General features: G+C 43.4%; 2 protein-coding genes across 2 annotated transcripts; both read left to right on the plus strand.

Annotated features, from left to right (window-relative positions):
• Positions 1-444: 444 nt before the first annotated feature.
• LOC146173119 (uncharacterized) lies at positions 445-3,861 on the plus strand. Its single transcript, XM_084585134.1, has 2 exons — positions 445-467; positions 3,480-3,861. The coding sequence occupies exons 1-2, from the start codon at positions 445-447 to the stop codon at positions 3,859-3,861; spliced, it is 405 nt and encodes a 134-aa protein (XP_084441260.1).
• A 9,940-nt stretch (positions 3,862-13,801) lies between these two features.
• LOC146173120 (uncharacterized) lies at positions 13,802-16,555 on the plus strand. Its single transcript, XM_084585135.1, has 2 exons — positions 13,802-13,846; positions 16,193-16,555. Exons 1-2 carry the CDS (start codon positions 13,802-13,804, stop codon positions 16,553-16,555), a joined length of 408 nt encoding a protein of 135 aa, XP_084441261.1.
• The last annotated feature ends 257 nt before the right edge of the window (positions 16,556-16,812 follow it).

Below are 16,812 nucleotides of genomic sequence, written 5' to 3' on the forward strand. Positions count from 1 at the left end.
TTTAAGAATTTCCCATTTATGACTTGGGTGAATACAGTGCTATGGGTGCCGGTTCGAGTCAATAGGAAACGTATTATCAGGAAGAAAAAGTAAGTTGATTGAATTTTTGTACACGCCGTAGTTACCTATACCCATTTAACATTGGCGCTGAACATGAAAATATGTGACGGATTTATCCCTCACGCGTCTGCTATTGAATCAGAGATAACGGAGTTCATAATAGCTCCCTATTAGGGATAAACGCAGCGCTTATGATGACGAGAGGAAAAAAGGATTTGCGTTAATGGGTGGTCGAACAATTTCTCATCCTACCGGTTTCAATGACTCGAGCGTGCAGAATAGAAGCCTAAGTTTCCCATGTTTGAAGCAATTAATATTAAAAAGTTACGTAATTACCAAATAAAGTGACGTCATCTTTCGGACGGCACGGCACTAGCGGACGATATGGGTGAGAACACCAAATTCCTGTAATGTCGGGTTTCCGCGATACCTCGCTAAGAATGCCAAGGCTCGCTACGCTAAAAAAAGAAAAATAAAGTGATTCTTTCCTTTTAGCTCTCTCGATGAGGAGTTCCATGAATTTCGCTGCGTACTGCTTTAGCACAAACTTGTTTCTTTTTTGCAAATATTCCTGCAAATGTTTATGTCTCCAGAAGTGTACCTTCTGCTCACTAGCTGAGAAATTACATTGACCGTCACCCGCAAAATTAAGACCGGCACAGCAATCGCTTCCCGCAGGGAACGTCATGACTTTAACCACCACAAAAATGGACATGAGTCGAAAAAAGGAATCTCTGAACACGGGTATGATTACAATTTCCAGGGGACACTTCATCATACGACTGGGACCTGCACACTTTTCTCTATTTGCTAACCCTTCACTGCAAGTCCTACATTGGAGGCTGCTGAACCGACGAGCCTTCTGAAGTTCTAGATGCTGACCTTCACAGAGGGTGGCGGGAAAAAGCAAAGCGGCTTTATAAATAAAAACTTTACCAAGGAACGATTAAACTTCCTGCTTTAATTACCTTGAACGTAAATAAATACAATCTCGTGATATAGGATAACGAAACAGTTTTGGTGTCGCAAAATTCTGAAGTCAGGAGACGCATTGCAGTTAAACAAAGATTTGTGTGTAGGGTGCAAGATTAGAAATAAAAATGTCAGCTCAAGCTGCGTAGCAGTAATTTGTGTGCTCTCCACAACTTTCTCTTAGATCCCGCTATGTTCTAAAAACCCGCAAGAGCCTTCCAATGTACGCTAGCAAAGATGAAAACTGGCCCATATGGTAATTGTTGTGATCTGAGCCTGCCCATGAGTGTAACTCCTACAGTAATGAAATCTACTTTTCGCGCGAACATTTGTGAATTCTTACTGCAGTTTTTTGGGCTTTAGCTAGTAAAGCCCAAGCAGAAGTGTTTTTGTTTTTAATTTTTCCTAAATATAAGTCCATTTCTTTATGATCGCCTTCAGCATAATTGACGGGCTCACAAAAATTACACCAGTCCATTCAAACAAGGTTTTAACTTATTCAACTTTCATTGTAACCCTTTTTTGTCGTTGTGACCACTTAATGACGGGAAATCTCCTGACATCATTACTGGATCAAGCGACAATCAATACCACGATGTCATTTTCCTTTGCTGATGCTTGTACTAAATCCCTCCGCAGGGTATGCAGTTGTTTCCTTTTTGCCTTACGTACCCTATACTCTTGTAGTTCATTATTCGTTTTTAGTAATTGCTTGTGATTTGGTTTCGCCTTATTAATTTCCTCCTTTTTCCGTCTGACGCTGCATTAATAATTTGCTTGCCATCCAGCCACAGTGTTATTCGCCTTATTTCTGGCCTCTAACTATAGGCTTATTAATTGCTTCGTTATCGCTATTAACAGGCGATGTTAGTTTTATATCAATCGTGTATGAATATTTAATACGAACAACAAAATAATCGGCGAGAAATAAATTTTAATGTTTTCGCTGCATATTTGTATCAGCTGTGTGAAGGGGAAATGAATATTTCAATCCAGTGTGGGACCGTGCATCTGTTGCTTGAACACACAGTAAAAGCCCCCAAACTTCAATTAGGTTACACAAGAGGCAAAGAGAAGCGTACCCCACCCAGTTCGTCGCACTCTCTCCTCCGACTGTTCGGGCGAGAAAGAAAGTTGGCTAATTTCCCTCCGAATTCTTCGGCGGCTCTAAGACTGCAAAGCGGAAAACGACCTCCTTCCCTGACCAATACCGCACAAAGACGCAACTAGAAAAGAAAGATCTGAGGAAGGGTATGGGTATATAAGCAACCGCTGGCCCACTGCGAGATGCCATAGCATCGTGAGGAAGCAGCGGTCAACAACTTCACCATGAAGCCAGTGGTACATTTTACCTTGCTCTTGTAACTGGAGTATTTTGAAGCGTACGTTTGAGTTACGAGGGAGTTCATAAAACGTATTCGGCCGCATCGTCTTAATTTAGGTCGAGCGTATCAAAATATTCTGCAGGAAATGGTGTTGAGAAAACTGCCCTCCTTCGTGTGCCATCATAAAATACATTGCAAAGGGCGTATGATATTTCCTTAACTTATAAGAAGTAAATACTGTTCGATCTCGAGCTTGTGGTAAATTTCTGGAAACTGTGTTGCAACGTTGCGGAAGGCCAGTTATAGTGGGCGATGTAACAATTCCGGCAGTTACTTAGAATAATAAAACCACGGCTTGCCCGAACTTTAAGGAAGCGGACATCGCCACAAGGTATGGGCTAGAACAGTGTATAAATCGACGTAAAAATATTTCTCCTCTGCACCTTTTGGCTGAAATACTCAACCTTAAAATATGCATTATGGATAAGGCTATTTGTTGAAATGTAAACAATTGTTTGGTGAGAGCTAAAGTAATGAAATGTATTAATGTATGATTTAATTATTCACAAAGCAAGTGCGTGGTTTTCGCGACCTATTCTCAATCGCATGTATTGACCCTGTATATTCTAAGAACCTGCATAAAGTCTTGAACAAGGGGCCGAGTGAAGTAACCCGCGATATTGCGTGCTGACTCCAAAAACATGACAGTTCAGCGACTTTGAAATATCGAGAGTAAATCTGGCGAGCAGTGTTCGAATTTTCGGATATATTAGCAAAAGCAAAATGGCCGGTAAATTTCTCTTTACTTTCTTATATTCATAATTTGCTATATACAAAGAATTCAGCTATCCATTCCGAAAGCTCTGGAGCTGACGTGCAAGGTTAGAAAGAACTGACCGCAACCATAACATGATTAGAGACAATGGCATGTTGTAGCCCATCTAAGGAACCTTAAAAAATGTGCCGAAACATGCGTTATCGATCTAGTTTTCAACTGTTTAAAATGTTGCTATATTGTCTTTAACCAACACTGTGCGGACTATTGGTTTTTATTGCCTATATTCTGCTTGATATACATCTTAATTCTCAGAGGCTGTTTTGTCAAATTATTACTAAATACAGAATTACGCTCTCTACACAGGCAATCTCCCTCTTCTTATCTGCTCTCGTTGTTTCCGCCATTGCCGGCGGCCTGGGAGGCTACGGAGGTGGATACGGACATGGCTACGGCGGGGGTCTTGGTTACGGTGGTGGCCTCGGATACGGTGGAGGTGTTGGCGTGGGAAGCAGTGTGACGCTTCTGCGTGGCGGTTCTGGCTTCTCCAAAGCAGTGGCCGGACCTGTCTTTGTCATCAGAACGATTCACCACGTGGACAAGGTTCACGGAGGAGGTGCCATCGTGGCCCACAGCGGACTCGAAGGCTACGGTGGTGGACTCGGATTTGGTGGAGGCCTTGGATACGGAGGAGGCCTCAAGTACGGTGGTTACGACCTCAAGGGATAGATGTTTGTTTTTGTTTTTTAAGGTGCACGAATGTGTGCGGTGATAGTCTGGAAATTGTGTTTTCGATTGAAGACGTCCACAAGAAGCTTCGATATTCTCCTTGAAAATGGTCCCCAAGACAACCGCAAACAGAAGAGGCTTTCGTCATCGTCATCGTATCGTCTGAGTACGGCTGGTCAGGAAAAAGGCGTTTCTCGCGTAGTGTCCACAAAGAAAAGTTTAAATAAAAGCCTTACTTCGAGTATTCCGTGCTCTACAGCGGACTCACCACTTGCTGAATCATGCAGCCCGGATGGCCATTGAATCGCAACGCATCGACGTTTGCAAATTAAGTCTTTTTTGGGCAACCATTTGTAAATTGATCAGAAATGGCGAATAATATTATGTATCTCGTGCCGCGTTAGCCAAGCGTATTGTGAGCTAGGTTTCTAAGCCCGTGAACGTGACGATTTCGGCCGTGCTGGACGAGTTAAGGTTGTGGTGAAAGACAGTGACGTGTGTGCAACAGGTCATGTCCGTGAACGTTAAAGAACCTCAGTTTATGAAAATTACCAGACCCTTTAATTATGGTGTTTATTATATATTGCTGCTGTAGCTTTATAAAGTTTAACCTTATATACTAACCATTGCATTCCATATTTGAGATACCATGCCATACATGTCATACCATGTCACACCACACATACCATGGCAAACCACACCATGTCACATTATGCCACAACATTATGAATGCTTATAGGATATGACTGCTTAACTCTGTCTGTTTGTTTGGCATACGGCAAATGATTCAGATTTTTAGAGGTTTTTTTCCAGTGAATCATCGAAGAGCCTCAAACAAAACCTTTAAAATGAGCACTTGTTACAAACGCTGCGCTTGAGGCTTGAGGCAACCGGTCACGCGGACACAATACATTTTGTAATCTCACCATGCTGAGATACCTGCGGGTGTTGCCCTGCTTTACATAGCTCTCAAGTAATTGGGCCAAATGAGTATAAATTAGGCAAGGATATTTTATATTTATAGGAAAAGGCCTCTCCGTAGTTGAACAACATTGCTTGCTAAAAACGGGGCAACCACATAGTTCGCACAATTCATGCGCTTTCTTTACAGCAACCAATATCTGAAAAATAACGCCGAACTATAACTTGCTCTTCCGGCTCTCAAAGGGAACCTAATTTTCACTATCGTAGTTTTACGAATAAGTCCCCTTCTTACTCTTGCTACCTCCCTTAATTTCCTGCAGTAACGCGTTGACCTGGCCTCGCCGAGTTGAAAACAGGTTTTATTGTGGAAGCGCTAGTTACCACGGACCTTAATATAATGGCCTTGAATGCTAACCTCGAATACAATTTTCCTCCTCCTCTTCCCCAACCATTCAGTAATTGCTTGTGCTTAACTAAGCCTTGGCTGCACTGGTTGACACAGAGCATATTATTATAGGTTCCTTACAACGCTTTTAGGTTGCGCATGTTTCTCGGTCTTTTTACAAAGAACAAAAAAACAAACAAACAAGTACTTGAAGATTATATTACCATAAAAAATATCTTTGACTTGCCCTTTTCTACCTATATGGATTATTTTGACAGCACGCGACACCTGTGCACCTAAGAAAATTGGAGGTTTAAATGAGTCACTTATTTTCTGTCTCTCAACAGGAGCCCTCTGCGTCATGCCACAAATGGCTCTATGACCACTTTATGAATGTGCATAGCGGTTTAGCCTAACCTGAGACATCCACATAAAACGGTTTCGTTTTGGTGCTATCAAAGTATGCAAGTGTAAACGGCTGGTATCGATGGTACGTTAACTTCATTTTATAACGAAGCACTCTATAGGAAACTCGGCATTCGTAGACGTCTGCATACCGCGAAGAGACACCCGGCTGCAAAAAAGCACTCATGCCCCCCAAGCACCCACGACCGTTATATCCGTTACTTTATGTTACGCACCTACGACCTTTGCGTTACATCCTCTTTCCGGCTACAAGCGAAGGTAGTGCACCGCTAAGCTGGTGATGATTTCATTTCTAGATGGACCCCAGTGCTAGTCTACATAAAAAGGGGGAGGTCATCCCACTTTCCTGAAGCCGGTACAGAATATTTGGTTCTTCAGAGCGGACGTATGTGCGCAGAGCCTGTCTCCGGTGCGTGGCAGACGCGGCAGCTCCTGACCAACTGCGTTGAACCGCTCAGATGCAATGTGATCGTATTGGGTGAATTATCGTCTGCAAAGCAAAATCTACCTCTGCGCGGAGCGAAAGACTCTGAACCAAAGAGCGCCGCCAGCTGGACACAGCATTAGCCAGAGGCTGTCGGAAGCGTTGCAGGAATACCTTCAATAACTCTTATTCGGGCTAGTCTGTTCATAATTGGCAAAAGAATACAGCGCGAAGGACGAGGTCAATAGAGATAAACAAAGGAATGGTACAATGCTTGTCCTCTGCTCCCAACACAAGACAAACCAAAAGCTTTCTCGTTGCTTTTTCCCATAAGAAGACGTACAAAACAATGCCTAGAGAAGACCAGACACTCTTACAATCTACGAATCGAATCCGAATGATTCCTCAACTAGCCACCCCTTTGTTCTCTGCTCCACACTTCCCAACCTGGCGTCCTTTGCAATCAAAATTAATTTTCCTGTTTCCCTCGTATAGGTAGTATATGTCATAAAATAAGCAGATTATGTCAGATGTTATTTAGGAAAGCTTGGGCTGACACCATCATAGCCACCAGGTGACATGTTGATGTGCCCTCTTGAAGAAACGACGCTAGCACTTGTACTAAATGTTCCAGTCCCGCCGCTGGCGACGTTCCTCAACAAGGAAGGGGGGAGCGGGCAGCATGTTCCGGAGCAATGCCTTCAAGAAGACAGTAATGTTCGAAGCAACGCGGCAAGTTACTTCAACTGCCTTCGCGAGAGGTGCTAGCGCGCAGGCGTCTTTCTTTTATCGTATTGTTGTACCTTGGCCGTGAATCAACTTCTTTCAGTGTTTTGGCCGATGTAGTCATGTCCACTTCTTTCCTAGCCACCTGTGCCAGCCGCACGTAGGTGGCACAGTAGGAAAACAAAATCCTTACGCCAGTTTCGGAACAATTTATTCTACGTAGTCGGAACTTCGATTCTTCCAGTTTTCTTCATTTAAGTTGTGATCACCAAATCTATATCATCAATTGTTATGCCTTTAGAGCCGATTTGAATTAGACCCTGCGGAGAGTTTTCGATACGCTCCGAAATTGTATGTCATGTATGTCTACTAGTACGGGGGCGTACGATATACTCCGCATAGCGACTGTATGTCTGAATCAAATATCGCTTCCTTTTGTCCTCCAGAAAAACCCCAGTAGGCTGCATCATTAGGAGCCCTAATGTGTTCACTGGGGTGTAAGTAATGGTGTTGTAACATACATTATCCTATATTTTCATGGTTTTTAGGCGTCAGGAAGGGCAGCACGCCACAATCTAATACAGGAGCGTTGAAGTGTTTGTTGATCGACACTTCCTACACAGAGTATAGTGTCTATTGCCTTCAGCTCCTGCCCCTTCCTATTGCACTGTGCAAGGGGAGAGGCATGATAGGTTTCAAAAATAAATAGATGAAATTGTTATCGTGTGTAAAAAAGTCCTAAAGTTGGGCAGCAGCCCTTCATTCGGCCATGACACAAAGTGGACGTGCCGAAAGCTTTCCTTCTGGTTTCCCGCGGTCAAAGGACGTGTATTCTGCCCCTTCTTGCGATTGGATCCCGACGGGGTGCAAAAGGCATTTCTCGTGGCGCTCAACTAAACTTGTGTCTGAAAACACAACCAGTAGAGAAGCCCAGTTCATAGCACAGTAATCGTTTTAACCGGAATGTTTATAACCTGGACAAGTAACCGTTCTTGCTGCCTTAAATAAGTCAACAGAAGCTACGCCGTTACAGAAGTGTGGCGCGAAAAAAGTTGTTCAACCTCGCCAGACTATGAATGCAGGACGGCAGTTAAAACGCCCGATATTTTTGTCCACTTGATTTTGTTATAACTTACGCTATTCCATTTTTTGAAAACTGGAACGATAGTGCGAAGTCCCTATGTAGGCTGAGTCAACTTGGTCATAATTTCGTAGAAGTATCGGCTTTGTTTTTTAACTGGTTCTCTGCGTCTCTATTTCAAAGAAGTGCTATACGCAATCTCCATCTCCGCAAACAAGCAAATACTCTTGCTGCTGTTATTGTTCTAGTCAACTTCACTCTATAGGGGTCTGAAATATGTCTCAACCATTTCTCAGTATTGCAGTTTGTCTAAAAGCGTCCTTCACAGTCACATTTCAGCATGTTTTCCTAATCTTTCCTGCTCTGGAGAATCTATATCCACCCCCGCTGACGGAGGAAAAAAAAAATCTCCCCGAGCAGTGGAGCGACGATCATCTTCGGTGAAGACATGCCAGGCAATTCACGGGATTCCTAAAAGCTTCGGGCCTGCACGATATGTTCTGAATTTGCATTGCATGTCTCGTTTAGCGGTATTTTCCCCTTTTCCCCTTTTACTCATTTTTCTCGTGCTTTATGTCCGTTTTCACCCAGTGCGATAGGGCAAACTGGATTCTTCGGGTGGTTAAAATCCCCAGATTTCCTCGCTATTCTCCTTTCCTGCTCGTTAATCTTCCCGTGAAAGTACCTTTAGCAAATCGCACATTGCTAAGAATATCTTTATACACTAATATATCAGCTCGCAAGAGTAGCGCCGTAACTCGCTGCGCATTTAGTACGGCCATCCTGCACAATGCTTGACTAATACCAGGCCACCAACCTTAAAACTTTTTGACTGCTTATATCGTAACCATTGCGCCATTGTTGCTGAATGAGGCAAAGAAGGAATCTGGTCTGAAAGTGACCAGTTTTATTATATTCCCAAAGCACACCGTTATCAGGCAATGGACATACCAATGTTCTCGGTTTCGTAATTGATTAACTGGTTCCAGAGTTAATATCTGAAACGCAGAAATCGTTGATCATTGTTTGACGAGTTTGCAATTAGACTACTAGGAGTGTTTAAAAAGGTCAGCAGTATATGAGCGGAGCCGTCGCACTTAGTGTATCCGATTAGGCGTGCACAGAACGGAAGAATAGCTGCCCTTATCAAGTTGAATGTCAAACAGCGACGAAAACGATTCGAAGAATGGGTGATCGATGTAACGCTGTCGGAGTTTTGAGGGAAATGTCAGTGAGACGAAGGAGAGCGTTGAGAGAAAGGACCACAATGCGCTGGAGAGGAGGAAGGAATTGTTTGCGGTGGCTCGTAGGGAGTGTGGCGCCATCACTAGAAGGAAATGTCAGCAACGGCGCCTGTAGAACGTTATAGAAACGGTGCCATCTCGTTCAGCGCGCTCGCCCGCCATGAATATGCTGCCGCGTTTGGTGAGAGCGTCAGTCAACATTGCTATGGACGGCTGCGCACCAGGATCTACTCTCAGGCAGGATACACTGAAGAAGGACGCGATGGCAAAACAGCTAGGCTAGAGCAGATCGATATGCAGCTCGCTGTGACGCCGTCAGGAAGCGAATGTGGAACCTTGAGCAGCAACTCTAACAGTGTGCGGGAAGGACAATGATGACACAGAGAAATGATCGCTCTATCCGTCGCTGTCCTTCACACACATTATTCTTGCGGCTATGTAAAATAATATTATTTTACATAGCCGCAAGAATAATGTGCACCAAATATTATTCTGGATGTGGAAGATATGTACGTGCATAACAAGAGTGTGTTATCGGGAATATGTCTTTCACAGAATGTGAATGAAGAAGAAAGCAATTACCTAAGCGTCCAACCGAGCCCTCATCTTAAATTTTTAAAACGTTCTCAGCATAATCACTGTTTCTTTTATTTATAATTCTTCCTTGTTTTAGCCACCTGAAGTCAGCACCAGCGGCCTTAAATGGAAGGTTTCCCCCAGTGACAGAAGCTTGCAATGACATTACATATACAACACCACAAGGTAACTATGACGCGGTTAGTCTTTACTGTAATTTTCCTTGTACAAAGCGGTGAAGCGAAAGAGTGTACAACGTGACGTGGCGAAATAGAGCTTGCTGTTCGAATCGGGTGGCATAGTCCGCTCCACACGTCATCAGCGGACGTCATATTTCCACGAAGCTCCTTTAGGCTTAGTTTCGTGTAGTTTTCAATTTGTGCGCAAAAACGAGCTAGCTTTTATAAAATACGCTTTTCCTCGTTATTTACTACAATGGTGTTGTTTTGGTCACAGCTATAGTACGCCCGATGGTTGTTGGCTACCCATTGATGTTAATTGTAAAGGTCATTTGTAGCTTTACTTCATTAAGCCCGCCATTAGAAGACTTTTCAGAGAGTGGTGCATGCGCCAGGATTTTGTTTCTGAAGGGTTTCTAGTATTTTTATCTTCGTTTTTACTAATTGTTTGAGATGTCCAATTTGCTTACAGGGTTCTCAGTCTGAAAGTGACTCAGGCTATTACTGACATCGTAGTGGAGGACTCTAGAAATTTCGACCGCCTGGGGTTCTTTAACCTGCACTGGCATCGCATAATGCACGGGGGCCTTATGTTTTTCGCCTCCATGAAAAAGCAGCGGACATGGCCGGGGACGATCAGACTCAGAAGGGTTGACTGCTACACCACGTTGATATAATCTTCACGTGAATAAAAATCAATTGAAGGTTCAATAAATTCCTGTGTTTCACACTTGATTCTGAACCTTCTACGCTGCCTATCATATTAAAGAGGATGGTGCGTAGGTATGTCTGAAATTTGAGATGGATTACGAAAGAAACGGACCTACGAATTCAAAGGTACTGCAGTTCTCAATAGGCAGTGTTAGATAAAACAATATCTAACGATCATTAAGGTTCCGCACGCGTTTTAATGCGAGAACAATGGAATATTTTGGTTGTCTGAAACTTTCCTGTGTTTGAAAGAACCTTTATGTCGTCCCGTACTGTGACAATGCCATTGAGAGAAATGTAGAGGCCTGAAATTCACTGGAATAAGCGCTATATTGTGGCTGACTATCGCATCAAAAAAACTACAAAAAAAAAAAAAACTAAGTAATCGGCGGTGACGATAACAACACGGGTGCTCGACGATCGTGAATCTACGAATGCCGATTGTAATCAGCAGTGCTCAACTTAAAGTTAGTCAGGAAACAGTGGCCCGGCTAATCTGATCAGGGGCTTCGTGCGTCGTTGACACTAACGGCTGTTTTCATGTTATGAAAGATGACGGTATACAACCGCGGCCAGTAGTTGTTCTGGATTCGCTGCAACGTACGCGCAAACCCTAGATGTCCTGTTCGTGGCTCATCGTGCAACGTCAATACAGCGAAGCGCTCAAAATCACAAAGGACGAGGAGGGAACAGGCGCTATTGTCCTGTTCCCTCCTCGTCCTTTGTGATTTTGAGCGCTTCGCTGTATTGACGACGAACCAACACACCCAAACATTTTCCCTTCATCGTGCAAAGCCTGCGGAATTTCCTGCCGGAGACTTTCAGGCACTACAAGATGCTTCTAGGTCCCGTTGGGTGGGAAATTATTCTTCACAAGGATGTCATTGCTTATCACGGACGACCTCAAATGACACGTGAACACAGCAGGAGGGGAAGCGGTCGTGTATTCCGGGTAATCGGCTAAGACTTCTAGCTCAGTGTCTGATGGCTCCTGTTGCATGAAACTGCTGGGGCTTACCAGTCCCAAGACGGCGTCGTCATTGTCCTCTTTCTGGGGGGCGCCCACAGGTGCTCGTCCTCAGTAAACTAAGCAATCGGTGGCGGCGATAGAAACAAACTTGCTCGGTGGTCGTCAATCTACGAATGCCCTTTGCAATCAGCAGTTCCCGTGGTGTTCTTTCTTATCAGTGTCGCGCTGAATACTTCGTTATTATGGCTGAATTTAAAGTTGGCGAAGAAACATCTAGATAAACCCTCATATTGTGACTATTTTAACCTGGAACTTTGTAGCAACACACGCGAGCGGCCAGAATCTTGTAATTACATCTCTACGCATCTTGCGCGACAAAGAAAATGATAAAGACGCATCTCGCGACAACGAGCATTAACAGACAAAGAATACAGAATCGACCCGTGCACTAGATTTACAGTGATAAGGCCGCAAGCCGGCGGCTGTCAAAAAAGAACAATTAAAGATTTGAATGGTTCGCGGCAATATCTATGGAGCGACATTATATGGATTTATTTCGATGGTCGTTCATTTCAAAGCATGAGGTAAAGTGGCTTCATTTTTATTTCATTTTTTTTTCTAATTTGCCGCTTGTAAATCGTTGCAGATAGTAGTTGGCTTATAATTATTCAATTTCTGTGTTCTTCAATTATTTCACACAAGTCACTGTGGCTGATTGTTGTTAGGTTTTTGATGGCGGCAGGTTTTTCTCCCGAAGGGCTTCTATTAATTTCCCATTAAGGACTGGATGGAATGCTGTGATATGGACGCCGGTTCAAATTAATGGGAAACTTATCAAAAAAAAAATAAAAGTCGTTTGAATTTCTGTGCACGCTGTAGTTGTGGATACCTAATTAACGTTGCCACTAAACTTGAAAGTATGGGACTGATTTAACACTTAGGCGCCTGTCATTCGAACAGAGACAGCGGGGTTAATAGTTGCGCTCCGTTAGGAACAAACGCAGCTCTGATGGTGAAGAGAGCAAAATTGTTTTACGTTAAGGGGATGCCAAATGATTTTTTTTACATCATTCTTCTGGCTTCAATGACTCGAGTGTGCGGAATGAATGGTTAAGCTTCATGTGCTTTTCGTGGCAATATTATTGAAAAGTAGTGTAATTACCGAATAAAGCGACGTTGTCTTTCGGGCTGCTGGCGACGACACGGCGCTACCGGAAGACATAGGTGATGAAACCAAATTCCTGAAATGCAGGGTTTCCGCGATACCTCGCGGTGGAATGTAAAGCCTCACTGCGCTGAAAAAATGCAGGGATTCTGTCTCTCTCGCTTTCTCGACGAGCACTTTTATGAACCTCGGCGTGTGCTGTGATAGCAGAAACTTGTTTCCTTCTTTTAAATGTTCCTGAAAACGTTTCTGTCTTTAAAAGTGTACGCAGTGCTCAATAGCTACGACCTTGCCTCGATCGTCACCAGCAAGGACTTCACAAGGTCGGTACAGCACCCGCTTCCTGATAGGGAACGTCAGGACCTTACCCACTGCAGTAATGGTAATAAAGCGTCACAAAATGAGTCTCTGTGCGTGGGTATATATTAACATTTTCCTCGAGATACCTCGCATATGAAGCGGATCCGCACACCTTGTTTCATTTTCTGACACTTCACGGCGAGTCCGATACTCTAGCCAGGCTGCAGCATTGCGCTGACCCTCTGAAGTCGTAAATGGTGAAGAACGGACTACGGGCGGTGGGAAACACTAAGCTCCTTTCAAAACAAAATTTTTAACAAGGAACGTGGAGACTTATTGTTTTCATTACTTTGAACCGGAATAAACACAATTTCGTGACAAATGATAATGAAGAAATATTTATAAATAAAAGCTAAAGCTAAAGGCAGGAGATGTGTTGGAGTTAAACGAAGGTTTGTGTGCATGATGTGAGATTGGAAATGAAAGCATGAGCTCTAGCTCCATAGCAGCACGTCGTGTGCCTTTCGAATATCCGTTAAGGGCACGTGTTGTTCAAGAAGCCCGAAAGGGCTTTCCAATTCACGCTGCCACAGAAAAAAGTAGCTCGTAGGGGATTACTTTGGGGGCCTAATCAAAATTATAATCCCCCCCCCCCCCCCCACACACACACACTTCCGCGTTTTTGTCTACATTTTGAAAGTTATGCTCATTTCTTTATCAAAGTTGTATATTTTTTACAAGAAAGCATATTCTGCCTCAAATAATCCATACATTTTTCTTTAATTGTTTTAGCACAATAGGAATGATTTAACAAGCGAGCTTTCCAGCCATGATGATCCCTGAGTCTGAAGACGAGTGCAACTCCTGGGAATATGTTAGCTATTTTCACGCGAAAATTTGTCAATGGACACTGCCATTACGCAAGTATAGCTAGTAAAGTACAGGAAAAAGTGTTTTTCATTTTGCCGAACCATCTGAATCATCTCCCTGTTTATTGATGCTCATCGTCATCATAAGTGACGGTGTCACAAAAATTAGATCACCCCCTTAAACCAAAGCTTGGTTCACTCACATTCAATTATTCGCCTTTTGATCCCTCTGTGGTTATTTCATAACAACTAATGTCCTGACATCGTTACTGCATCAAGTGAGGCTCATTGCCAAGATATCATTTTCAATTTACTCATCCTTTTACCACGTTCCTCCGCACGGTAAGACGTTGTTTAAGTTTTGCATCACATACCCTAAAAAATAGTTATTTATTATTTATTTGGTATACTTAGTGCTTTGCTTTCTTCATTATTATTTTCCTAATGTTTTGATGCTGTATCAACAATTTTGCTTACCATCGATCGGCAAGTGTTATTCGCCTCACTTCAAGCCTTCTTGTTGGCTTCTTAATTGCTTCCTTATGGCTATTATCAGGCTATGGTGGTTTTATATCGTTCTTGATTGCATATTAACCCTGAAAAAGAAATTTATTGGTGAAAACTGAATTATATGCTTTACCTGCATTATTGCGTTAGCTATGTGGGATTAAAATAAAACTTTCGGTCGTGTGTGAACCATGTACGTGGTTTACAGGTGGGTGAACAGTACAAGTCCCTAAAAGTCAGTTAAGTAACGCAAGAGGCGACCGAAAGCCTGCTCGACGACCGTTATGCAACACAACAGGCAACCAGAAACATACTCCGCCCTGTACGCGGCAGCCCTCTATACTCTCTCCTCCGATGTTCTCAGCGAGAAAGAAAGTACGTTAATTTCCGTCTGAATTCTTCGGCGGCTCTAAGAACGCAAAGCGGAAAACGGCCTCTTTCCCTGGCCAATAGTGCACGAAGGCTTAACAAGAAAACAAAGTTCCGAGGAAGGGTAAAGGTATATAAGAAACCAACGCACCACTGCCAGACACCATAACGTCGTGAACAAGCAGCTGTCCACTACTCCACCATGAAGACACTGGTATGCGTTATCTTGCTCTCCTAACTGGAGTAGACATAAGTGTATGCTTGGGTTACGATGGTGTACAAAAAACGTACCTTTCTACACCGTCTTAGTATAGGTCAAGCTCATCCAAATATTCTGTAGAGAATATTGCTGAGAAAAGTGTTTATTCTTCACGTGCCGCCATTAGATGCATTGCAAAGGACAGCACATTTACCTAGCTTATAAGAAGCGGAAATCTCATATAAGTGAAAAATAAAATGAGCTAACGAATGTAACCCGCTCCAAATATTTTAGTCATCAGCTAGAATCTGTGTTTATACCTCTGCAGAACACGGCAGTTAGCGCGACCTATAAAAAAGAAATCCAAATAATACTGCCCCGCCAGCACCGCGAAAAGCACGATGGGAAAATGATAGTGAGCGACCTAACAATTCCTACTATTACCTGGAATGCAAAACCGCAGCTCGCCTGAACTTTATGGAAGTTACCGTCACCACAAGATACACGTAGTACGTAGGACACATTCCGGGGCGGTGTATCAATTTTTTTTTCTTTTCACCTTTTAACTGAAACTCTTACCCTTATAATGCGCATTACTGACCATGCAACTGCGCTGAAGTGTAGCAAATCGTTTCGTGCAGGTACACGATAATGTAATTTGTGGATGCATGATTTAAAAAGATTACAAAGCAAACGCGGGGCTGTCATAGCCTAATCTCTAGCGCACGTATTGACCCTGTATATTATAATAACTCCGATAAACTATTGAATAAGGAGCAGAGTCAAACTGCCCACAATATTGCGGGCTGCTTCCAAACAAGAGATAGTTGAGCGGCTTTGAAATATAAAGAGCAAATAAGGTGTGCAGAGTCAGAAATGTAAGATATATTTGCAAAACCTATATGGCTTATACATTTCTGTCTTTAATTTTTCATATTCATATTTTGCTGTCTACAAGGAATTGAGGCGATCATTATTATAGGTAGCTTTTGAGCTGGTAAGTCAGGGACAAAAGAATAAAACCAACCGTAACATGTTAAGAGAGATTGCCACCTTGCTGCCCGTCCATAGAACAATACAAAATGCACCGAAACAAGCTGTAGCTGTCTAGTTCATTGGCGGTTAATATATTGGCGCGTTGTCTTTAACCAACGCTCTTAACACAATGTGTACATACTGGATATAATTTTGTAAATTATGCTTTATATACTTCTGAATCTTCATAGGCGCTTCTGTGAAATTGATTCTGAACACAAAATTACCCTTTTTTTTACAGGCAATCTCGCTCTTCGTATCTGCTCTCGTTGTTTCCGCCTTTGCCGGTGGGCTGGGAGGCTACGGAGGTGGATACGGTCTTGGCTACGGCGGTGGTCTTGGCTACGGTGGTGGCCTCGGCTACGGTGGAGGTGTTGGCGTCGGAAGCAGTGTGACGCTACTGCGCGGCGGTCCTGGATTCTCCAGGGCAGTGGCCGGACCTGTCTTCGTCATCAGAACTATTCACCACGTGGACAAGGTTCACGGTGGAGGTGCCATCGTGGCTCACAGCGGACTCGGAGGCTACGATGGTGGACTAGGATACGGCGGAGGCCTTGGATACGGAGGAGGCCTCAAGTACGGTGGTTACGGCCTCAAGGGATAGCTGTGTGTGTGTGTGGGTTAGGGTGTAAGAATTTGTACAGTGGCAGTCGCGGCAGTGTGGTTTGCATTGAAGACGTCGACAAGATGCTTCGATATTCTCCTTCAACATGTTCATCAAGGCAACGCCAACAAGAAAGACTTCGGTCATCGTCATCGTATCATTCGAGTACGGCTGTGAGAACGGAATTTCTCGCAATGTATCTGTGAGGAAAAGTTGAAATAAATGCTTTACTTCGAATATTTTCTGTTCCACAGGCG

This window comes from Amblyomma maculatum, chromosome 11, assembly GCF_055883805.1.
Source record: "Amblyomma maculatum isolate TAMU_Amacu chromosome 11, ASM5588380v1, whole genome shotgun sequence".
NCBI lineage: Eukaryota > Metazoa > Arthropoda > Arachnida > Ixodida > Ixodidae > Amblyomma > Amblyomma maculatum.